At 41.5% G+C, this 25235-nt stretch overlaps 1 protein-coding gene across 2 annotated transcripts in view; it reads left to right on the top strand.

The window, feature by feature from the left end:
* The window catches only part of RAPGEF4 (Rap guanine nucleotide exchange factor 4), a 290423-nt gene that overhangs the window by 208277 nt on the left and 56911 nt on the right, over positions 1–25235 (top strand). For both annotated transcript variants that reach the window (XM_079135070.1, XM_079135069.1), the window contains 6 exons: positions 972–1155; positions 16054–16138; positions 16962–17022; positions 18977–19053; positions 19468–19614; positions 21533–21648. In XM_079135070.1, coding sequence (XP_078991196.1) covers positions 972–1155; positions 16054–16138; positions 16962–17022; positions 18977–19053; positions 19468–19614; positions 21533–21648 — 670 coding nt within the window. The remainder of the gene's footprint in view (positions 1–971; positions 1156–16053; positions 16139–16961; positions 17023–18976; positions 19054–19467; positions 19615–21532; positions 21649–25235) is intronic.

The following is a 25235-nucleotide window of genomic DNA, read 5'->3' on the forward strand; positions in this document are numbered from 1 at the left end:
AACCTAATGATAGATTTTCCAGTGTTTAGCATGCTTTAATGTGCATACCAATCACCTGGGACAGGTTCTGAATTTGCAGGCCTGAGATGGATCCTGAACAACCGCATTTCCAACATGTGCTGGTTGAAGCTGATCACCCAGAGCAGCAAGGGTCTACCATTTCTCTTTATCCTTTGAGCGTATTGCTGCCCACCCCAAAAAGGAGCTAAAGACTTTCAGCTATTTAGATGAGGGATGCTGAGCCAAGTTTATTGTCTTTGTCCTACAGAGATCTAAATCCTGTTGTTTACAGGAAGGGGCAGATTGGGGGGTGTAGTTCTGTGGGAGAGCAACTACCCAGCATGTAAGAGGCCTGGGTTTGAGCCCCAGCACTGGGTAAGGGACTTTTGAAAATCAGAACTGGAAGAAAATTATCACAACATTTTTCTAGGAGCATATGACCTAGAAGATTGGTCTGGTCAATTTTGTTAAAATAATAACTCAATTTTCTTCAGACTTCCAAAGTACAGACAGAAATGTTTATAAATAGTAGATGTAGAAAGAAAACCCTAAGTTCTGACCCTGACAAAGGAGATTTTCTTGTTAAGTCTACTTTCAGAAACCATTCTAGGGCATGATTTGGCAGTTGGTTATTTTCCTCTTTGGGACCTATGTCCCATGTCCTCGAAAAGGTCACCAAGGCAATTTTTGCAGGTCAAAGTGCTCATCTCAGAAAAGTTGGCAGGTTCTCAGAGGGAGTCCCACGGAGACCCAGGAGAGGATGGGTGGGGAGGGATCTGGTATGCATGACTGCAACCAGGAGGTCATGTCTGCAGCTGCACCGCCCGGGCAAGGCCTGTGCCGAGGGTGTGGAGTCTCCCGTTCCGCTGCCACTTGGCTCTCCTGCCCGACACCACCCATCTGCTCCGGTGAGCGGAGCTGCGAGCAGCACTCTGGGCCACCACTGATACTAGTCTCCATGTTTCCTGCAGTGGACCAGGAGCACCATTTCCAAGACAAATATTTATTTTATCGATTTCTGGATGACGAGCATGAGGATGCCCCTTTGCCTACTGAGGAGGAGAAGAAGGAGTGTGACGAGGAGCTCCAGGACACCATGCTGCTGCTGTCGCAGATGGGGCCCGATGCCCACATGAGGATGATTCTGCGCAAACCGTGAGTGAGAGCCGCACCGGCCTGCCCGGGATGCCGAGTGCGCAGGCGCGCCTGGGGAGGGCCAGAGACCCATTTTGGAAGCTCTGGCCTTCACCTGGGGCCAAGGCAAGATACGGAAGAGAAGACACAGTGTTTGTCTCTGTTTTATTTTTTATCTTTCTTTTGGGGCTCTATAACTCCGTTTCCTCTAACATGAGTTTAAACTGTAGAAATCCTCAGAGATTGGTTCAGGCTGTCAAGACCAAGCCCCCATAATAAATAACCTTTGGCTAAGAGCAAACAGAAACTGCTGTTTCTGTGCCAGAGGGCGGCAGCCCCTTTCTTCCTAGTGCCAAAGGACAGAGGTCATCAGCCCTCTGACCCTCGTGCCCATGCGTGGACTCGTTCATTCATCACTCAGCATCCTTCCACCCCATCCTGCACTAAGCGTTCTTAACCCCACTGTCCCCTTAGCCTCTCCAAGCCTCCACCAGCCGGTGAGGCAGCCTCTCCCATCTCAGCTGTAAACTGCCTTACCTTCAATAGCTGCCCACCAACCAAATTTGTGGTCTTTGAAATGTGTAATCAAATCAAACCCCAAAAAGCTCATTCTGTTGGATGCTGTGGGGCAGACAAAGACACATACACCAGCCTGATCCTCAGGGAAACCTGTGCAGCTGGGATGCTTAGCACTAGGCTCTGAAATGCCATGCATAGGCTTATGTTTTCTGCTGGAAATGAAATTACCCTTCACCCTGCAACCAGTGCCAACCAAATGTGGATGTCAACTCTGAGTCACTGGCTTGGCCCACTTTCATTTTTTATCAGGTCTCAAAAAGAGCATTAAACTTTACGTGTCTGGTGTGTCCACTGGACACTTTCCAAGAGAGAGTTGTCCCTCAGACCAACTTCCCCAGACCAAGGCCTACCCCTCAGACCAAGGCACAGCAGCCCCTCCTGGTGCAGCTTTGTCTCCTTTCCCCAGGCTTCTTTCCCTTTCACTTGCCCATCCTCAGTGCCTACCCCTCAGACCAAGGCACAGCAGCCCCTCCTGGTGCAGCTTTGTCTCCTTTCCCCAGGCTTCTTTCCCTTTCACTTGCCCATCCTCAGTGCCGCAGAGGCTTTTCAACACATTTCATTTTTGTCACACCATGTCCCCTTTGTCAAAACTTTCTCTTGGGTCTTAATCTCCCGCACTGTGTGTTTCAAAGGCCTTCCCTCATCCCAGTTGGTACCAGCATCCTTAACTCTAGAACCATGGTTTTTAGCTCTTTTAGCCTCAAAACCCTTTCTTCAAACAAAAATTTAACAGGAAAACCCAAAATATCAAACAGAAAAGCCAGAGCTTTGCTGACCTGACAGGAGTAGAGTCCAAGAATCCTGCCCAGCCAATTTATGCTGTTTCTTCCCTGAAGGATTGCAGGGCCGGTGGCCGAGGACACGCTGAGAGAATGCCCTCGGGCATGGGGAGCTTGCATGCCATTCTAAACCTTGCTTCCTCTCCTGGCAGACTGCCTCCCCTCTCTGTTGTCCCATTGTCTGTCATTTGTCCTTCCTCATCATTTCCTGGACCCATCTCTTTTCTGCCTCGTCACCTTCCTTCAGGTCAAGATCATGAGTGCTCTGATGTAGAGGTAGGACATTCCCCGAAGGAGCACTTGGGAACATGTGAAGATGTTTTGGTTGTCAGAGTACATGAGAGGGCACAGTGCTGGCACTCCTTGAGCAAAGGCTAGGACCAAGAGGTGCTCAACAGGATGATGCCCAAAATAAAGAGCAGAGCTGCCCTAAAAATAATGCTCCTGTTGTAAGCAGAACAAATCTCATTTCACTGGATTTAGTTATTTTTTTTTTTCACCAGTGTTTATTGAACACTTACTTTGTTCCAGACACTGTAGTGGGTGCTAAGGCTAATGAAGGTAACCAGAGAACAAGAGGGTTCTTTCTCATACTGAAAGCTTTGTGCAGTGCAGGAGACAGAACTTAAGACCTGGAAGCCATCATTTAATCACAGCTGCATTATATCCTACAAAGGAAAACATAGTGCGTGTTAATACAGCACACTGCAGAGAGGGGTTTAATCTGATGTGGAATAGTAAGACCACATCCCCAACTCTGGGCTTACACCAAGTAAGCCATTGATAAACCTTTGCACAGTGAGTGAATGAGTGAATGAATACTCAGCCCCACCTAATGTTCCCTCAGTCCTTATTCGCTTCAAGGGAGGCAGAAATGCCATTTGATTCATCAGTAGTTTTGAGTGTCTACCAAACAGGTTACAAGCAAAAATAATGATAATAATAAAATGGTTCCTGACTTTGGGGAGTTTGTAATCCATTGGAAGAGGCATTCCCAAATTAGATTCAGATGGAGCAGACACTGAGGGTCGACTCTATGATATGAACACTCTTGCTTTCCCAGACAGCATCGAATTGTACAAATCCTGGCACCCCAAAGATTCTTCAAAGAAAATTACATTTCAAAGCTTAGGTCTCCCAGCACATCACTGGCTGTTAAACTACAGCTTCACCATTATTCCAACATAGATTCATTTTGGGCAGGCCTTGGGATTTTTCTTGTCTTCACAGTTTTGCTTTGTTTTGTTTTAATTTTTCAGTCATTGGGATTAGGCTGGCTGTTCTTCTTTTGGCTCTTAAATTTTCATCCTGCTGGAATACAGCTCCCAAGAGATGGCAAAGTGAAAAATAAGAAATCTAATTTTGTGAGACTGACATTCAAACTCTGCATACACATATACACACACCCTGTTTTTCAGATCTGCTGGTAATCTTTAGAGCTACTACTGCTTTTTTTTTATTTAAGTAGAAAGAAAATAAGCTTAGTTGATCAAGAATTGCCAGTATAACTGCTGTCCTTGAAGAGACAGCTAAGCACTTTGCTCCTGGAAACAGGGCACGTTCAAAGGTCCTGGAAATGTTGAGTCCTTAGTGCCCAAACTGCCAAGTCATTGAGAGGCATAAGATGCATTGGTTCCATGTCGACCAGGGCAAGACCCTTAATTCTTTAACTCAGCACAGCTGCATTTTATAATAGTCACCACTGCCAGAGAGGTTGCAGAACTCTGATAATTACTAGGAAAGAAATAACACAATATTCTTTGATGAGAAGATTACTTTGAGAATTTGATTGTATAATGAAGATGTTGCTTTGAAAGGTACTTCCTATTGTTCTGAATCTGAGACTCCCTAGCCAAAAAAAAAAAAAAAGTGTCACTTGTTTTGACAGGCTACTTAGAAAAATTCTCTGTTTATTACATTAACTGCAGCATTTTAACTGTCAAACTATGAAAGAATGTTCTGTAGTTTAAAAAACAGAATAGAGCTTCAGGGGGAATTTTTTGGCACGCTCTTGTTGCTATTGGTATTGAAAGAAAAACATACATTCTGAATGTGAAATTAGCTTTTTATGTGGTGGCAGACAGAGTGACTCACAATGCCATCCTGGTTGCGCAGGTGCAGACCTGGATGGCATCTGGGGGCAAGTGCTACTGAACAGTGACAGTTTGATGGTGCTGTTGTTGCAGCTCCGAGACAGGACCATCAAGCACTGAATGAGCCCTTGGAGCTTATTGTTTTGATTTTGCTTTGTTTGTAAGTCTAAAAACAAGAGGTTACCCTACAGCAAATAGATACAATAGAGACCCTTACCAGCAGAAATGTGCATTTTGGCTACATTTGAGCAGGTGTTTTGGAGAGGAAGCCATGAGTAAAAAGATGTGGAAAAGATTATCAACTTGAGGTATGCAAAATATTATAAACTTGAGGCCAGCTGGATATAAAGAAGCTTCCAGGCTACAGAATGCTCTTGCCTTGCAAGTTTTTCAGTTCCTTCTCCAAGTAAAGTGAGACATAATGCTCCACTGTTTAGAATATCTAAGACTCACTTACGAAGGGAAATAAAGTAGATGGTATTTCCCAAATCTAATTCTAGGTCTGCAATCTTGAAATCCCTAGAAGCCTAGAAGATTAAGTAGTTGAGAAAGTCTGTTGAACCTGGGCAGAGGAAAAAATAATGAAAAAAATTTATGTTGTTGTAACATGAGAGAATTGTAGTGGGTTCTGGAATCTTCCAAATGGGTCCAGAATTCAGAAATTCTAGTTCGTTTATTTCATGTAACGAATTAATGTTTTTCTAACATACGCTATGGGGCATAAGGTTGAAAGGAAACAATTTAAGATGTATCAAGTGACATAAGAAAATACCATGGGGAGCTGGAAAGATTGTTGAGCCAGATGTTCGCATCCATTGGTTGCCACTCTTCCACACACCTTTAGGGGGCACTTGAGGGGCTATGTATTTTCTCTTAATTAGCAGAACTTGTTTTAATAGGATTTTTATTTGTCCAAACTGTTTTTGAAGGTGTGGAGTTTGAAATCCTGGTAATTATAGGGGGATTTATTTCCTCAGGGGATCTCAGATTAGCACGCCTAAAATCAGTGGTGTCAAGGGTTTTGATTTCTGTTGGGACGTACCCAGAGACTGCTCATAGTCACAGAATCCATCCTCAAGTACTAGTCAGATGAAAAGCAAAACATGAGTGGAAGAGCCTAATCCTAGGAAGCACACCATGAATCTTTCCCTTCACTGCATGGCAGATGCAGTCTTTACTTTTACTGCAAAGATAGCTATGCCTGAAATGAGCTCGTGGAATGTACCTGAATCAGTGATTCCATTAAGTGGGTCATTTCTTGGATCTGGATTTGCATCTCCCCTGTAGAGGCAGTTTGCCACTCTTCCCTCCTGTTTGCGTGCCCAGGAAAGCAGCCATTGGATTGCTGCCAGTATGGTTCAGACTCAGGAGATGGGAGGAGGCAAGCAGCTCCCCATTCAGCTTAGGGTTCATTATAAGATTACCTGGAGGTTTTCATGACTTATTGTTAAAGTCAATCTGTTGCAGAAAATTTAGAAACTACTGAAAAGAGTTAAAGAAGAATAAATAACACCTGCAACCAATCACATGTCTTAGAGTTAACACATATTAGTATTGTGGTGCCTATCCTTCTGGTGATTTTTTGGTTCCTAACTTTTTACACTTAAAGATGTCACTCTCTTTTTTGGGGGGTGGTTGCAGGGGTGTCCTGGGGATTGAACTCAAGGCACCCGACCACTGAGCCCCATCCCCAGCCCTATTTTGTATTTTATTTAGAGACGGGGTCTCACTGAGTTGCCCAGCGCCTCACTTTTGCTCAGGCTGACTTTGAACTTCAATCCTCCTGCCTCAGCATCCCAAGCTGCTGGGATTACAGGCATGCACCACCATGCCTGGCCGACACTCTTTCTTAAATGTAAATATTTTTAAAGGCTGCAATTTTTAAGTAGGTGCAGAATAATCCTCTGAACGTGCCTTATTGCATTCATTTTGTGATGGTTGGGTGTTTAGGCTGATGCTCAAGCCATTTCTTCTTAGAAGGAGCAAGTGATATTATTTTGGTGCTTTTCTTTCCAGAAGAAAGAGCTCTTATCCTGGCAGAAGCACAGGGGTAGGGGTGGGACCAGAAAAAACTAAGAAAGTTCCTGTAGGAAATAATAAACTGATTCACACTGAGGAAATGTCCAGGCCAGGCATGCCTGAATAGTTAGGCCAAGGCAAGATTAAGAGGGGTCTGCCATGTTGTCTGTATACCTTGGATATTATTTTCTAGCCCTTGGGGCACCACTGAAGAGATTTAAAAGGGAGGTGTAGCATGGTCAGATTTGCTGTAGGTCACTTTCTCTGCTGTCTGTGAAGAATGGACTAGAGGGGCCAAGACCAAATACAGCTAGATCTTTTTATGAGATTAAATTAATTATATTTTGAGAATTTAATGACAGTCTTTGAGATGTATACATTTGAGCCAAGAGCCTGCTAAATAAATTGAAAGCAATACTGGGTACGAGAGCCCAGAATTCTATTCTTAACAATTTACCATTAATTCATCCAACATCTCCAGGTTACAAATCTCTTAAGTAAGCTATAAAAATGAATTTAATAATGTCTGCTTACTCTCTCCTTACTTTCCAAGGGAATTGTAAATGGAAACACATATGCAGTTTTATTTAATCATAGCCACATTTATTAAGCACACATGTGCTAAGCACTGGGCTAAACAATCATTTACCTCAATTCTTATCATGAAACTATGAGGTAATTAATTAATATACCCCCCATTTTACAGATTAGGAAACTGAGACTTAGGTTAAGTCAGTTGCTTGTGGTTTTCCAGAAAGTGATGGACTCAGGATTTGACCCAGGTCTGTCTGACTCCAGATCCTGTGTTCTTTACTGTGCTTTGCCACCTACCATGGTGCTAAAGGGGTTCAGAATGACCTCATGGATTTGTGCCTCAAGAACTGATGAGGAAAGATGTCACAGAAATCTTATTTTAGCAGGGTGCAGTGGCGTATGCTTGTAATCCCAGCAGCTGGGGAGACTGAGGTGGGAGGGTCCATTGCAAGTTCAAAGCCAGCCTCAGCAACTTAACGAGGCCCTGAGCAACTCAGCAAGACCCTGTCTCTAAATAAAATATAAAAAAGGCCTGGGGATGTGGCTCAGTGGTTCAATCCCTGGTACAAATAATAATAATAAATATATGAATTTAAAGTAATTATTACAGACTAACCTCATCTCATTAAATTAGCACTGTACAGATTTGGAATACAAGTAAACCATCTACCCATTTAATTATTACCATATGGAATAGACCATATACAATCTATTGTAGAAAAAGAAGTCTTCTGTCTTCTAGTTTGACAGAGACCCAGATGTTCCACTAATACATAATGGGTTATGATAATAATGAAGATTATTCTGTCCTAGGGGAGTATATGCTTCTGGAGCCTATAATTCATTTATTTTTTTCTTGTGTCCTGAGCTTAACTAGGTATTATCTAAGAGAACATGTGGGCCTGAAGTTTTAAAATTCACCACAAAACTGATTCTCTAGAAATGAAGTGCTTTTTGAGTCACGTCACCAGTTAAATTGGGATTTCAGGTGAACAATGAATAATTGTATGTATATGTTTCATGCATTGTTTTTATTTGCTAAATCTGGCACCCACCTTAGGATCATTAATTGGCTTCTCTTCACAGTCTTGAAGAGTCGCCAGAAAACAATTTAAAGGTACCATAGAAGCCTCTGACAACCCACAGCCCCAGGAAAAGTCCATTTACTTCACACCAACCCCTTAGCCAGAACCATAAACAAAACTGTAATTAATATTTGACTAGCACTACGTGGTTCATATGATGATCTCACATCCATTACCTTTTTGAACTACTAAATAACTCTATGAACTAGGCAGGGCTAATTACAGCCCACTGTGTACAGAAGAGGGGATTGAGCTTAATAGATACTAAATCCCTCTCTTCTAATATTTCTTTTATTGACAGTATTCTTTCCTTTCTCCAAGATTGCTTCAGCTTTGCCTCCCTAGTAGATTTATTAAACAAGCAGTGAAATAACAAAAAAAAAAAAAAAAAAAAAAAAGGAAAGACAATCTATCTGTCCCTAATTAATTAAGAATTGACTGCAAGGAAAAAGTAATAATGCTTCCATATACCATCTCCTCAAAACGTTTGCATGTGTATTTCACATGCATCTCACCAAAGGCAGGGTGTGAGCTATACTATGACACCATCTAAATTTGTTTTATCTTCTCAACTTACTGTTTATGTTTTTTTAAAGGAAATTATTTATAGTTGTATCTTTTAAAAGGTTTAATGTTTCACTTCTAGAGTGTCCTATAAAACACTTGGACAGAAGAATATTGGGTATATTTAGTTCCTAAACATGATCAAACTCCATTATCCTAAAACATACTCAAGGCTCAGAGTCCCTGAATGAAGGAACCGTATGCATGTCCTATGGGGATGACTTCATTTCTCACAAATGTCCCTAGAGCTTTTGCCTTTGACTACAGTTGTAGACTGTGTTAACCTCTAGTTTCCCTAAGAATCTCCATGTACACAAACTTTGCTATCAGAACTCAAAAATACATAATTTCATCTAGTAAATTTATAACATCCTTTTCTGGGTTAAAGATAAAGTGAGGGAGTGACAATATGACAGGGAGCTGAGCAGAGCCAGCTGGGCAGGTCACTTCAGTGTCCAGTTACCAGGTTTCTGGAATGTCCCTGACACTTAAGAAGCAGGGTCCTGCAAGGTAAAGAAAAGGGAGAAAAATGCTTTGCTAGAAACCAAACTTTCCTTTAAAGGAAATAGAAGAGTTTGACATCATTAGAATGTCTCAAAAGTGTTAAAAAATGATCCAAGCTTAAGAAGTAACTTATCAGTAGGAGAATCAGGTGGGTTGAGATGAATCTGGCATCAAAAATAAAGCTTTCCCCCACAAAAGATCAATAAAGCATTTTTTTTCTTTATTTTGAAACTTGACTGTGGCTTATGTAGTTATTTATTACCTTGACTTCTCTGGGAATTTCCCCTTTGTACTAGGTTCTACTAGGTGACAGATCTATAGGAATTGGGTTATTTGCTTTCTCACCTGCATATTTTACCCCTGACCATGCCAATGTGCTGCTTGGTGGCTGGATGAATCCCTCATTTTATCTACATTGCAATAACTGAGGAGCTCCGTCTCTGACCTTGATAAATTCCTTGATGAAACGGTATTTACCAGCAGCTTCCAATATCACCTGAGCCCTCCCATCCTTTAATGTATAAACTGCTTCCCCATCCATCCCCATTTATTATCTTGTCTGTAACTAGACATTTCTGCCAGAATGCATCCCCTGCAGAAACTAGGCCTTTCCACAGCAGGATCCTACAAATCCACATCAATGTGGCACCACGCAGATTTGTAAAGAAGCAGGGATGCCTAATATCTCTCCCTGTGACATCTGGAGAAGGACAAGTAAAGACCAGGTACATTCACCAGCTGCCACTCAGAGGAGCCAGTCAATTCACTTCCCCAGCCTTGTAGGTTACTCTTGTGAAGGTACATGGGAGTGATCTCCTCCTGCTCCGGCCCCTACTCCCTTTCCTCTTGAAAGCCAAATTGCCTTCAGTCCTTGGGACCCTTTCATTACTGTTTGAACAGGCTGGGGGCTGATTTGTAGTTCTCTTCTCCATTTTTTCCCTGACACCCCCATAAAGACCAAAGCATGAAAGGTGCTTGATGCTGCCATTTCCCATTGGAAACTCACTTTAAAAATGCAGCTTTGTTCAGTGATTGTGGTAGGGAATGCTCAGGTTTAGATGCTCCAGGTGCTCTTTGAGGTGTGGGGGTGGATCAAGGGAAGAACCTCTGTCCAGAGCGAGAGTTGAGAGACAAGCCTTCTCTGGGACACTAGATGGCACAGCAGCCCTGAGCTGGCAGCCTTGGCAAAGGTAGGGCTGGTTGCTGTTATTGCTGCTGCAAACCCTGAAATCCACCTGGGCAGGGTGAAGGGCTCACATTTTGATTCACTTTGCTGGCCACAGGTTGGACTGCCTGACTTTTGCACCATCTGGCCTCTTCCCTGGGATTTACCTCAATTGTCAATCCTAATGGCACATCCAGGCCCCTGAGGGACAGAGTCCTGACTGTGGCACACCTCTCATGAATGCTTTGTGAATTGTGAATAGACTCATTTTAAAAAGAAGTCTCTTTGCCCCTCGCAGTCCTGACTTCTCTCACCTCATTAAAACATTTGCTGTAGACAGGACTAGATAGTTCTTTGCTACCTGGGTGGATTGCCAGATAGCAGTGTCCCGCCCTGTGGTTACACTGGCCACTTCAGACCACAGGGTTGGTTTTGTGTTGCCGGTGTGTTTTTCTTTTTTTCCCTTTCATTTTGAATGTTGTTTGAGACTCAGAGACTAACCTGTTTTTAGCTGTTATTCCGTTCTGTTTCAAAGGGCTGCTATGGGTTTCTTCATGATATTTAGTGAGTCTTTACATGTCCAGGTTGGTTACTGACAAATGGATGACAGGGGTGGAACAGCCACCTCCCTCTCCAGCCCCCCATAGGTGTCTCTGCAGGCGCAGCTGTTGCACCCCCTAGAGAGCCTCCCCTGAAGGTGGTGGAGGCTGACCCTAGATGAGGCTGTTCCCTGGCAGTCTTTGCTTTCTGAGAGGTCTGTGGAGGGCAGGCAGGTTGAAGCTACCCTCCATTCTTCCCACTAGTTGCTAAAATAAAGAGAATTTCCCAGGAATGGAGCCACTCCGTGCCCTTCCTTCCTGGAAGAGCTGCTGCCCCCTTTCCTCCCTTGTCTCCCAAAGGGCCCAGGGTTTTTATCTGCTCTGTTCCTTGCTCTGTTCTGTGCCTCTCAGGCTCTAGGGCTCCCCTGAGAGTCCTCCCTGGGCATCATCTTGGAGCACAGGGCTCAGGGTTTCTCCCAGCAGTAAACTCTGCCACTGTCCCCTGTTCCGAGGGGCCAAAGCCCAGCTGACCTGGTGAGGAGCCTTTTGATGAGCCGCTGTGACACAGGAGCCCTCCTGCCTCCTGTGCTCATTGCCACTGAGCTTGTCTTCTCAGCGCCACAGTGTGAGCCCCGTCCTGGTCCTCTTGCTGAGCTGCAGGGCTTCTAGTCTCATTTCTCAGGCATTCTACTCCCGTCTGCTTTCTATTGACCAAGAACTCCGAAAGCCAAGCCTTGCCGTTTGCCTAATCCTCACTTGCGGTGTGTGGTGCTGGTGGTACTTGCCTGTTTTCTATTAGACCTTTCTCAGGGCAGCCAAAACTCTGGCCAGTAAAGGGCCCGCCCAACACATGCTGCTGGTTGGTCTTGGGTGGTCAGCTCCATCCAGGCCCCCTCTGACCTTGACTTAGACTGAGTAACTTCAGCTGGCCCAAGATGGTTAACAACTGGATGAAAGAAAACAAAACAAAATTTAGTTTATAAATTAGGCATAGTAAGAGATTAACCTCAACTAGTAATAAAATAGAACAATTATAATAATTTATTATAGTAAAAGTTATTAACTAATAAATTGTTTATTTCTAGAACTTTCCATTTAGTATTTTTGGACCTCAGTTGACTGCAGGTAACTGAAACCCTGAAAAACAAAACCACAGAGAAGGGAGAACTACTGTAACTATTTGCCATGACATTATTCAAAGTGAGTTGTGCCATGGACACCTCATCTTCTCTAATCCTCAGTGGGAAGGATAACAAAACATAAGCCCCTATTTCCCTCAGATCACGAAACAAGAACTGGTCCTTGGTATTGCTGCCATCTCCCCTGAATTCAGTGGGAATCATGAGAACTCTGGTGCTTGCTCAGTTGAGGAGCCATGACGAACACCCACCCTGATAACAATGCTTTCTTCCCTGTGTTCTCTATTTCCGGTGTGTACAGCACTTCATGTACATTAACTAATATGTCCTTTACAACAATACTGTTCAGTATTCCCATTTTACAGATGCAGAAAAAAGCCTTCAGCCAACTGAGCAACTAGAAGTTTCATGACTTGGATCTCAAATACAGTTCTGCCTCTAATGCAGTGCTCTTTGCCCTTTGATACTACTTCTCTTCAGAAGAACAGTTAGGAATATTGAAGCAAGTAAAATCCATCAGGGAATGTTGCAAATTACTATAGCAGTAGGGCTGTGTGTATGGAAGAAGAGAGGTCAGCAGGTCAGTGTTACCTAGGAGCAGACATCTGGGCTGGGCTGGAGGCAGAAGGAAATATCCTAGGCTGAAAGGAGCAAGCAAAAAGTCTTGGACGTGAGAGGCAATGTTTTCGAGGAGCTGGAAGGTGCTCAGAGTGGCTGGAACAGAGACCATGGCTATCAGAAATGTGAAGTCAGGGGAGATAGCTGAGTCTGGAAAAGTAAATCAAGATACTGGCTTTAAAGAGCCTGGTGTGATGGTAAGGGGACTCTCCTGGGTAGATTGAGCTTGGAGTCTTTGTGGGTTATCTGGAAAGAGATGGCCAGGAAGCCACTGGCATTCAGGATAAAGCATTATTTGGAGATAAAGATGTAAGTCTCTTCATTATATGGATTGGCATTGGGGTTTTTTTTCCCAGGGAGAGAAGGTAGAACAGAGCCTCGGGGGCAGAACACAGTATGAGAGGTGAATGTATGTTCAGGAAAACAGGGAGAGAGCAAGAAGGGCAGGCTGCATGGGGGTAGTAGAGTTCCCAGGCAGTGCAGGGTGATGCAGGGCAGCCGGCAAACAGACTGTGTTTCGAAAATGCTTAAATGTTGCCATTGTTACCTCTCTTCCCTGACGCTTTGGTACAGGTCCTAAGACTAACTGGTCAAAAGTCAGCCTTGAACCACTTAAACTTTTAGTATGTTGTATTGAGGATGTGACAGTTCCTCATCATGTTTTAAAACTTAGATGAAGTATAAATATTTTAATATGGGATTGTACATTTTAAGCATACTACTCTTTAAAAAACATTAAGGGAGTAATATGGATTTCATATTGATGTTATACAAACATTCCTTCCAAACACATAGAGACCTGCTTCCAAAATTCCATCTTTGAATTCATCAAGATTTTAGAGCTGAATTCCAAGCCTTTCTTTTCCGTGCTGGGTTTTTCTCCTCCTTTTATCACAGCCCACCCCATGGAGGTAAGAAGGGGACTCGGTGACTGTTTTCTCTTTTAGCCAAGCATCTAGGAGAGTTCCATGCTATTTGCAGCTGATGTCAAGTATCAAGAACAGCAGGGCTACTCCTTGTGCTGAAGAGCCATAATCCTCTTACGCCTACCTTGAGACTGTCACGTTAGCTGCCTCTATGGTAGTAGATGGATGGAGGTGACTCCATTGACTTTTAAATCCCCAAGGGTCCTAGTTTTGAAATCCCCATGTCTAAGTCAAGTAGTAGATTAGGCCTCTTGCCAAGAAGGCCTGGATCCTTTGGAGCCCCCGTGGCCACAGCTTTTCTTCTTGTCTTTCTGGGTCCCATACTTCCTGGGTTACACCACTAAGCACTAGATTGGTATGCAGTTGTGTCCTTCCTTGGTGATCCTTAGCAGGAGGTGACCCTGGTCGCCATCTCCTGGGTCATGGATTTAATGTCTATCTTTGTGCAGCCAGGATTAAGAAATAGATCCTCTCTTGCTTCTATGAGAAGGGTGTCATATTCCTTTATTCACGTCAAAGCTGTCCTTGTGGAGGCAATGTGCAAGTTACGCAGTTTTCATCCTCCTGTTATTCACACCAGATCTGCTCAGCCTCCTGTGTGATAATATGATTGCAAAATTATTTAATCCAGTTAACTGTTTTAGAATATTAACAACGCAGTTCTGATCACACAGAGTACTGATCTAATAATTGACTAAGTTCCAAATGTAATTTGCTGTACCAAATATCATACTTTATTTATAAGTTTGTTTAACTTCCTGTGTAAGGGTTTGAGTTTTTAATATAATGTTGATGGATTTTTTTTTCACTTACACAAATAATATATAGGTGCCTTCACTCTCACTACTTCCTTTAGCTCTTACATCTCCTCAGGAAGGAATTGTCCCCAGTTTTCAGATGAGACTGAGGTTCTCACCTCATGTGGCTGGTGAGTGATGGCACTGAGATTAGAACTTGATCTTCAGATTCTAAATTCAGTGCTGTGCTCAGTATCTCCACCCTCCCTGAGTTTATTTGACTCAAAAACCTTTTTAAAATTACAGTGTAATTCTGATGGAATACCATCAGAAGCTCAATTACAATTAAATGTTTGGTGTAAAATAACATTGAATAGCCAGGTCCAGTGGCACATGCCTGAAATCCCAGCAGTTCAGGAGGCTGAGGCAAGAGGATCATGAGTTCAAAGCCAGCCTTAGCAATTTAGTGAGGCCCTAAGCAACTCAGCAAAACTGTCTCTAAATAAAATACAAAAAAGGGCTGAAGATATGGCTCAGTGATTAAGTGCCCGAGTGTTTTTTTTTTTTTTTAATTAAATAATACGGGCTGGGGTTGTGGCTCAGTGGTAGAGCACCTGCTTAGCACATGTAAGGCACTGGGTTTGATCCCCAGCACCACATTAAAAAACCTAAATAAACAAGATAGAGGTATTGTGTCCATCTATAACTAAAGGTATTTTTAAAAAATTGAATAATACCACAAATTGCTATAATTTTAGAACAAAATGAATAAAAATAGATCAATGATTATGTAATAAGTAATGCTCATGACTATAGCAACTTGCTGAGAGTAAATGATCTCTTTTCTCATTACTATAATTAAATACTATTAGTGATTCCAAAATAATTATAAACACAAAAAGTGTCTTCTCATGACAAAAATGTCCATAAAACCCCATACTCTGTTTCCTAAAAGTTTATTATTGGATACTAGTTTTACAATACATTTAAGAATTAAGAAATAAAAACTTTACACAAGTCGATTAACCTCTTGTGGACAGAGGTGGTCCATGGAATTGGGTTTGAGAAATGTAGACACATCCTTCCCTCTTCCTCTCTTGCTAATCCTAGACACTGCTATTTACCACGTTCTCATCCAAAGCCCTCACCTCCTCGGGGCTTGGTAAGAAAGCATTGTCTGTCTGCATCTTCTATTTCGTCCTCTGGAAGAAGCATAGTGACAGCTTTACTATTTTGTTAAGCTAAAATACCACACAGGATCCCAAGGAATTTGGATCCACTGTCAAGTTGATTTAACAATTGCTTCTAGTGTTAAGAGGAAAACTTTGTCAGTATTGATTAAAGTGGTAATGAAAAGTAGTTCTTCAGATCAATCATCTGCAAAGGGGCAAGATAGCTAACTACAATGTGAGAAGAGGGACTCTTCTCTCTGTGGTTAGAAAAGAAGGGATTCCATGCACATCTTATCCCTCCCCAGTCCTTCCTTCAAGGGACACAATCATTTCAAAATCTCTTTGGGGATTATAATGGCATGATCTTTCCCTCTACCAGTATCTTCTTATGATATCCTGAGCATGTTGCTGACCCCAGAATCATTTCCATGTTGAAGTCCAAATGATAATGTTTTTCTTTTTGTAGACCTGGCCAAAGGACAGTGGATGATCTGGAGATTATCTATGAAGAGCTCCTTCATATTAAAGCCTTATCCCATCTTTCTACCACAGTAAGTTGTATTTTAGTCAAGATGGTCAGAGGCACTTTGGTTAGATGCTCTGCTAGGATTGGATCCTCACCTGGGGAGCCCCTGCATATGGAGGTGTGGTGCAGGCAATGGAGGCTTCGTAACCTCATTAAGGGAAGATCCCTTCTTTCTTCCTGTACTTCAGATACCCAGCATGCCCCTTTTCTGACTTCTTCAGTCTTGGTGTAATTGAGAAGTTATAGGTGGTCTCTTTTTCCTCAAACCCTTGGTGCCAGGGCACTTTGAAAAATTCTCAGGTCTCCTGGTTCTTAGGGAGCTAGACCTATCATTGAGACCATAATTTGGAATTTTTTAAATGATTGGAATTCTAGCTAGGCAGCTAGGAGTAACCTAGAATTTTGGCTTGGAATATACATCTGTTTGCTTAATTATTCAACTTTATGAAACTGATTTTTTTTTTTCAGCACGTTTGCAGTGATGCATTATGTGTGATGCAGAAAAGAGCCTGGAACAGCAAGAGAAGCATAGGATGTTGTAGATGACTCACCTTTTTGCCCAAGGCAAAAGATAGGTGTGTCCATGTGGGATGTTTTAAACAGTTTGCAAGGAGCTTGTCCAGGAACTTTTCCAGTATGACTTGGCTGTAAATAGTTCTTGTACAATCTCTGAGAACCTAGCAGCCAATCTAGTGAAAGTAGTTCTGAATGAGACTGGAAACCAGCGAGGTGACATACAACTGTGAGGGAAACAGGGAGCTAGTCAACATTGTACCCACAAAGAGCAAAGTTCTTCTCCCCCCAAAACCCCAAGCCTGGTCTTTCCATGTTCTTTCTTTCTCTTCTAGGTGAAACGGGAGTTAGCAGGTGTTCTCATTTTTGAGTCTCATGCCAAAGGAGGAACCGTCTGTAAGTGACAGCTGTAATGGAATACTGGGCCGACTCACCCTCTCCAACACTTGCCACGAAAGCCTGATGCAGACCACCGCCCCCTGCCACGCACACAATCCCAGTTTGACTTGACAGGATGTCACATGGCACTTAACCTTTTTCTGACCTGTGGCAGTTAATCTGAAGTATGGTGGTTTTCTGCACCCAACTGAGCAGCGGTTGCCAGCCGGAGTCCTCATTGCCTGCCCTACTGGCTCAAGATGATGTTTAAAAGGGTTGGGGTGAAGTCATTGCTCTTCAGGCAGGGCCCTGGCCACTATCTCTCACAGCGACCTCATTTTACTTTATGACTTCAGAAGAATTAATCTGTTTCTCGAAATTGCTAGATGCAATCATATTTAAGCTATCATGTTGTGTTTCTTCTCTTCCTTCCACGGTAGGCTCCAAGCCTGAAAGAATTTCTTTGCCCCAAATATGGATGCAGTGTTAATATATAGCTTCTCTCCAGAATTCAAGTGGTATTTTAGTTCTGTGATCATATTTGCAAGCAAGAAATTGAAGTTTGATATTAAATAGATGTGAAAAATATTATTACACAGGCATTCCCATTAGTCCTATAAATCTTTTTTATTTTTATTGAAATATTTTGTTTTAGTTGTAGATGGACACCATACCTTTATTTTATTTATTTATTTTTATGTGGTGCTCAGGTTCAAACCCAGTACCTTACACATGCTAGGCAAGCACTCTACCACTGAGCCACAACCCCAGCCCCAGCCCCAAAATCCCTCTTGAAAAACAGAGGTTAATGATCTAGTGACCAGGAGATGCCGCCTTCTCTTATTTCTCTTGCAGAATCATAAGGCACGTCAGCGTGCTGAAGCTTCTCAGAGGTTCTGTAATAAAGAAAAATGATCACCATCTTTAAACCTAGTGGAACATTGAGCATTTTTTAATGAACAACAATTATATTTCCAAGAGACATATTTTGGAAAATCTTACTCTTTCTTCATGCTGTATTCTGATAGTCAAATAAGCAGGGAATGGAAAAGGTCCTAAAAATTATATCTCAGATTGTTTCAGGACTGGGAGTATAGCTCAGTGGTAAATCTCATGCTTAGTAGGTGCAAGGCCCAGAGTTCAGTCCCCAGCACTGCAAAAAAAGGCCTCATTTCCATCCAAAATGGTATTCCTGACACTAATATCAACCTCAGTAAGAATGTTCTTTCTTTACAAGTTATGGTTCACCTTAATATTTTTTTATTTTTGTGGTCACTGATGACTTACAATGGCTCTTTAATTCCAACTTACTAATTGCTTAGATCACGAAATCTTTCAAGGTTTCAAACAAAAAAGAGCATATTTCAAATACTAATTTAATCTTTATCAAACACTGCCATTATACCACACTTTTTTCATATTTTCTAAAAAATAAAAAAAAACTCATATTTTCTAAAAAAAATTAATTCCAGTTGAAGGCCTCTGGTTCCCTCCTGTATCCTGTTCTTTCCCTTCTGAGTGTGATTTCTACCCTGACTGTAGTGGTTATCATTCCAACTCATTTTTAAAAAAATATATGTAGATATATATCTATAAACAAGATGTAGTGCTGATTTTCATGTTTTCAAACTTCACATTACTGGTCAGATTACTTTTAAAAGCCGTTTTCTATGGCATAACGTTTTGATGAATTACGGAAACATGCATTCCTTTAAGAAACGGATTGCTGGCAAATTGATATCTGGTGAAAACCTGTCTTTCAGGGCACAGCAAGTAGTGCAGTGTTTCTCTTCCTTTCATGTTCTAGAGAAAGAAAAATAATATTCCACCTGAATAAGTATTTGCCAGTGATTTTTTTTTAATTTTATGTATGCGTAATTTTGGAGACTTAAAAATGATGATTTGATAAGCTGTAATTTGTATTGATGTGCTTCTATTCTTGTCATAAGTCTTTTCATCTTTTTGTGTCTAGTGTTTAACCAGGGGGAAGAAGGTACCTCCTGGTACATTATTCTAAAAGGATCAGTGAATGTAGTCATTTATGGCAAGGTATATATATTTTTTTTTTTTCTTTTTAAAACTTTATTGTAATCCATTTGCTAGTGTGACCCTAAGTAGTAACAACATACCGCTACAATTAAACTTGCAACAACATTGCATCTTCTACATCTACTCCAGGGAGAAAAAATCTTGTATCTTTAATCAAAAACTTTCTCAGTTATTATATTCAGAGTCATACTTTTGGGGACTCGTCTCCTTATGTATTATAATGTATGCATTTAAGTTAAGCCCTAGACCATCTCATTTAAAAGAAAAACTAAACTTTACAATTTAATTAGATAATCCCACTTTGGCTCACTAGGTACAGCCCATTTATATAGACAGTGTTTTAGGGGAGGGGGGGTTTGGTGAGGGGTGGGTGGGTATTTATTCCATCTCACCTGAATGTCCTGCTCTCTCCAGGGTGTGGTCTGCACCCTGCATGAGGGAGATGACTTTGGCAAGTTAGCGCTAGTGAATGATGCCCCACGAGCTGCCTCCATCGTCTTACGAGAGGATAACTGTCATTTCTTAAGAGTCGACAAGGAGGATTTCAACCGGATCCTGAGGGTGAGTCCAAAGCTGCTTGAGCGCTGCCCATTTTTCCCTTTTCCAGATAAGCAGATATCTCAGTGAAGTACTATGCTGAATGGGTGCTCTAGGAACAAAGGACTCTGTTATGAAATGACTGCATTCTGGGGTCCAGAGGGGACATTCCAGAACAATGCAAACACAGGGTGCTATGCTGGACCAAATACCTCTGTACATGCCTGTACTGGCCATGACGGTAGATACCAATTGCCTTGGCAAAATGTCACAGTCCAAGAAGTTTCTCACTGGCATCCTAGGCGTCCCTTTCTGTGTCCTTCCTCACCCTACTCTCCAACTCAGTGGCAAGCCTTCTGCCCCACATCTTCTTGTATCCTCGACCCTTCTCGTGTCCACCTCCTATGTTTTCCCAAATCTAAGCCTCTCTCATATCATCCCACACTCTCTTGACTTGTTGAGTGAGTGCACATTAGTGGAAATTAAAGACAGTCGTGGTTACTCCAACAAAGCATTTTCATTTCAAGCACTTTATCTCAAATTGTTATAAACTAAAGGAGATTCAGACATTAGTCAGTAGAAGAAGAATTGGGGTGGTAGAGGAAGCTGGGAATTGCACTTAGCATGGCCCTGAAGGTGAGCCCATTCTAAGCTTGGTAAGGTGTTTGTGAGAATAGAGGATGTTTAAAAGAAACAGTCCCTAAATGGTCCCGGATCTTTTCCTACATGCAGTCCCTGGTTCTTTGGAAGGGATGACCCAGCTTTGGCTGGTAGAGACCTGATTGTGGGTGATGGCAGTGTACCATTCTCCCTGGCCCCTATAGCCTGTGATCCTTCCATCCTACCTTGAGTTCACCTGGGAAGCTATTCTCTTTGGATGGCTCTGCTTTCTTCCCTTCTTTCCCTCTTCTGAGACAGCTATCTCTACACTGCCTGAAGCATTTGCCTCTGCCAGCAACATTTCTGACAACAAAGTTTATTTTAAGAAAGCGTTGTCTTGCTGGGCACAGTGGTGCCCACCTATAATCTCAGGGACTCAGAGGCTGAAGCAGAAGATTGCAAGTTTGAGGCTAGCCTCAGCAATTTAGTGAGGCCCTGAGCAACTTAGTAGGACCCTGGGGTGTGGCTCAGTGGTTGAGTGCCCCTGGGTTCAATCCCCAGTACCTCCCCTAGAAAAGCAAACATCGTCTTAATACAAAGAAAGTTAGATTCATTTATACCATTGAACAACACAGGGAAAAATATCCCAAGGAATGTGATTTGGTTCTTATCTGATTTCTTTAAAGATGGAACCCAAATGTTGAGGAAAAGTACATTAAAAAATTAAAATCAATTATTTAAAATGATGTGGAAGTTTACAGATCAACTGTACTAACTCTTGGAAGCTTTACACTCAGCCAAAAAATTCTTTGAAAGAGTCAGCTTAAGACCATATCTCACTGGTATAATTTGTGATGTCATTTAAAATAACCGAAAAAGATTGTTAGCACATTTCAAATTGATTTTTTAAAAGTCTTTTGATTAGAGACAGTGGTGCCATTCCTAAGGAAACTAAATGCACTCAGAAGAAAAGAGAACTTTGCTGAAGCTGAGTGCTGTTTGCCACATATTTTTATGAAGAATAAATACCTTTTTCCCCTGTCTCCCTGCTATACTGCTGTCTCTCAAAGGCTTCTCAGAGCATAGTCACATCACTCTGAACTCTGCTGTTTCTCTGAATCTGGTGTAAAAGCAGAGTTTAAAAAAAAAGAAAAAAAAACATGCCTCAAACCTCATCTGGTCCTCTCTCTGACCGTTTCAGCCCTTGACTTTGAAAATGACTTAATTTGTAGACGCAACAATTAGCATCACAAGCACCAAATGAGTTTCTGAAGCATTTGAAATTTTTTTCATTGTCTGAGTAAATGGCGGCATCTGTATGTGGTGTAATTTGTATTTGCAGGACGTTGAGGCGAACACAGTCAGACTTAAAGAACATGACCAAGATGTCTTGGTGCTGGAGAAGGTCCCAGCAGGGAGCAGAGCTTCTAATCAAGGAAACTCACAGCCTCAGCAAAAGTATGTTTGCATCCAACACTGTAATTGCCAGACTATGATTAACCTTTTCACATGGTATCATCATTTCTACAATAGCATGTTCTCCTTTTTTGTGGAAGATGGCAGTGTATGTGTGACTTTTTTTTCTCTCTCTATTGACTAATCACACATCTTGTGGAGTATAATGTATCCATTTCTGGCACTGCATTGAGCTTGGTGCTGCCTAGAGTCATGCTGGAAAGAATATTCTTCTACTCTAAAAACCTCTCTGTACACACTATTCAACTTAATAGCTTTGGAACAGAAGGCAAGGAGAGAACAATGGGGACAGGAACGCCAGGCAGCTTCAAGGATGCCAGCAGAGGTGACGAGAATCTCTGGTATTTGAATGTCAGATGTCGGATTTCTCAGGAAGTGTTTTCATCTTATTATCAGAATGAGCATTTGATGGAAACCAGGGTTTCAAATACAAAATATTCAGTTGATTGCAGCACAGAAACATCCATCTGGCCTCATTCATACTTATTCCTGCTGATGTCCAAAGGGAATTTGCTTCCTATTTCTCAGGTCTCCTGTTTAACTTGAGTCTTTTTTAGTATATCTGGTTTTCACTTCAGTTCTTACTTGCTACATAAAACTTTTTCATCACCAATGTTTGAGCAGTAAGACACTCAAGTGAGAGCTGGGTCTGTAAGGAATCATAGCAAATTGCAGAATCTGGTTTTTTAAGATGGAGATTAATTTTAAATCTGAGTGCAATAAAAACACAAATTCTGTAGCTAAAGAAATGTTGCCCAAAAAAAAATGTTAAAAGAGAATGCATCCCAAGGAATTTTCCTTGGTTGTCAAATAAGTGGGGATTCCTTCATTAGTACATTCCTCATAACTGATGAATTTTTGTTATTTAGACTAAAAGCCCAAGACTCAGATATTTTCATCTGCATGAATCAATAGATTTGCAAAGAAGGCAGGAAAAAACATTATTAAATAGCTATTGCATATTTTCCAGACTTTATCTAATTCTTATAACAACCTCTTTTAAAAGATGGAAAAATTTAAGCTCAGAGAAGCAAGTGACTTGTCCACGGTCTCAGAGTTTGCATGGGATAGCTTGAATTCAAGTTCAGTTTGACCAACTTTCACTCCTCTGTTCCTTCTGCCTCCCAGCTTACAATAGCAAAATAGTAACATTGACCTTCTGTATCCACAGGTTCCACATTGCAACCCAGAATCAAAAATAATCAGGAAAAAATCTTATGCCTGTATACCGAACATTTACTGACATTTTCCCCCTTGTTGTGATACCCTAAATAATACAGTATAGCAACTATTTACATAACATTGATGGTCTATTAGGGAATATAGGTAATCTGGAGATGATTTTAAGTATGTTGTAGAATGTACATAGATTATATGCAAATGCTGTGAAATTTTATATTGGGGATTTGAGCATCTTTGTATTTTGGTATCCATGGAGGGATCCTGGAACCAATCCCCCACAAATACTGAGGGACAACTATGCATAAATACTATATCTTCAACACTATATAGTAAATCTTGCAAAACCAATTTATTTCAAAAGGGTTGACCATATTTTTAAAAACCATCCTTTCACTTACAGAACTCTAAATTTACCACCTAAATTTCTTTTTTATTTATTTTTTTATTATTATCAATTCTTGAAACTGTTGTACCCAAATGTTTTTAAGTTGTCCTTCCAGCCCACTGAGGAGGATGAGAAAGAAAAAAAATTTTTTTGATGTGAAGATTGGCTTCCCCCAAAGGTTTAGTACCCCTGTATATAACTAGACAATTTCATAGTGGCTATTTGCATTCTCTAATGATGTCTAAGGAAAATCATGCCACCTGAAAAAGTAAGCCTTGAGAATTCTCCTTAACTTTGAAACATTTGATCAAGAGATCGATCCCCTGTCAAAATGTTGAAAGAGAATACATCCCAAGGAGTTTTCCTTGGTTGCCAAATAAGTGGGAATCCCTTCCTTCACCTCTTCATATCATGGGGAAGAATTAAGAGTGTTTGCTTGTTACAACATCAAAATTCAGGGTGTCCTCCAAACACAGGGTTGTTTTTTGTTTTGTTTTTTTAATGGCATCAAACTAGATTTGCATGCCATCAGGGCTCATTTTCAGAATGGGAAAATGGCCCTCAGTTACAGAGGGGATTTTGATTTTATAGGGTACAGTGAAGTTGATGTAATCATTGGAAGCCATGTCCGAGCAGTTTTGACTGTCAGAGGCTAGTCAGGGGCTAGTTGTACAGGTTAGAACTTTAATTTAGGAAGATAGTTGTAAAAAGGTTGAAACTCATTGTTGTCTGGGGAGATAAGAGTCCAGATCCTCAGGGATGATACTCAAACCTTGCCCATTGGTATTTGCTGTGCCTCCATTTAGGACTAATTTGCCATGGGGGAAGGTCAAGGTTTTAGGGTCCAGCATTCAGTATCTGCCCCTTTCCCCAGGGCCCATTGTTATCAGAAAAGGATCTGCTGGGAGCTTAATCCTTGGCTAGTTTCCCCTCCCTCCTCCTGAGCTGCACCTCTCTACATTTTTCTTGGGGGCAGGGGTGGGAGGTGGGGGGGCTATCTTGGAATATTGTTTTCCATAACCCGTCAGATACCATGTGTTTTAGATTTTAGAGCTGTATCTGAGTTTCCATTATATCTACTCTATTTGCGTACTGTCATCCAATCCAAATTTCTTACAGAATTAAAAGACCTGTGCATGTTCATAGTAATCCATTTAACACAGTGCCCTGAAGAATGAAGCTGTTTTCTCTTAAAGGGTTATTTTCCATGTTGAGTTTTCTTAAAGAGACCAAAGTTGAAAAGAGGGTCCATGTAAGTGAATTTTGGGTTGGTATTCTAAAATTTAATAACACGGCAGCAGTTCATCAGTCTATGGATGAACCTAAAACTTAGGAAGCTTTAGGGTCCCTATTCTCCTTAGCAGTTTTTTTTTTTTTTTTTTTAATTTGAAGAGAGTCACCAGTTTGGTTTTGACAATGTTGTTTTCCTGATTCGCTTTTCCGCTGGGAAATCCACAATAGTTTATGTACACATTAAACCACCTTAAAATTTCAAAACCACCTTACTCAACTCTGAGTGTGACATTAAAATGTCAATGAGACAGTGTTTGTCATGATGGACACATTACATGAAGCCCTCAAACATTTACTAAACCCAGAGTTTGTGGGTTTAGTAAAAAAGAAAGAATTTGAAATGACTGTTCATATTTAAGTTTATTGGGTTCCTTTCTCTTTAGATGATTTTCTCATTGCTCACCTCCATCTGGACTGTGGGAAGAGTCTCTTTCCAGTCCCCCTCTCCCTGGCCTTTTTTTGTTGTTGTTCTAGTTGCAGGTAGAAGTTTCCTCATGTGCAGAGTTGGTATTGGAAAAAGCTTTTTCTCTCAAGCCTCACAGCTTGTATAATGTAACCAACTGGAGTGAGGCCTTTAACTTAACTGGAGTATCTCCTTCATGCAGTAAATGAACAAGAGTCATACTGCCTGGTCTCAAGTGGTCTTGACCTCACTTAAACAGAGGTCAAGCAGTAGGCGCCCGGCAGTGTCCAGCATGAAATCAAGCCA

The sequence above is a fragment of the Sciurus vulgaris genome (assembly GCF_902686455.1).
Source record: "Sciurus vulgaris genome assembly, chromosome: 3".
Taxonomy (NCBI): Eukaryota; Metazoa; Chordata; class Mammalia; order Rodentia; family Sciuridae; genus Sciurus; species Sciurus vulgaris.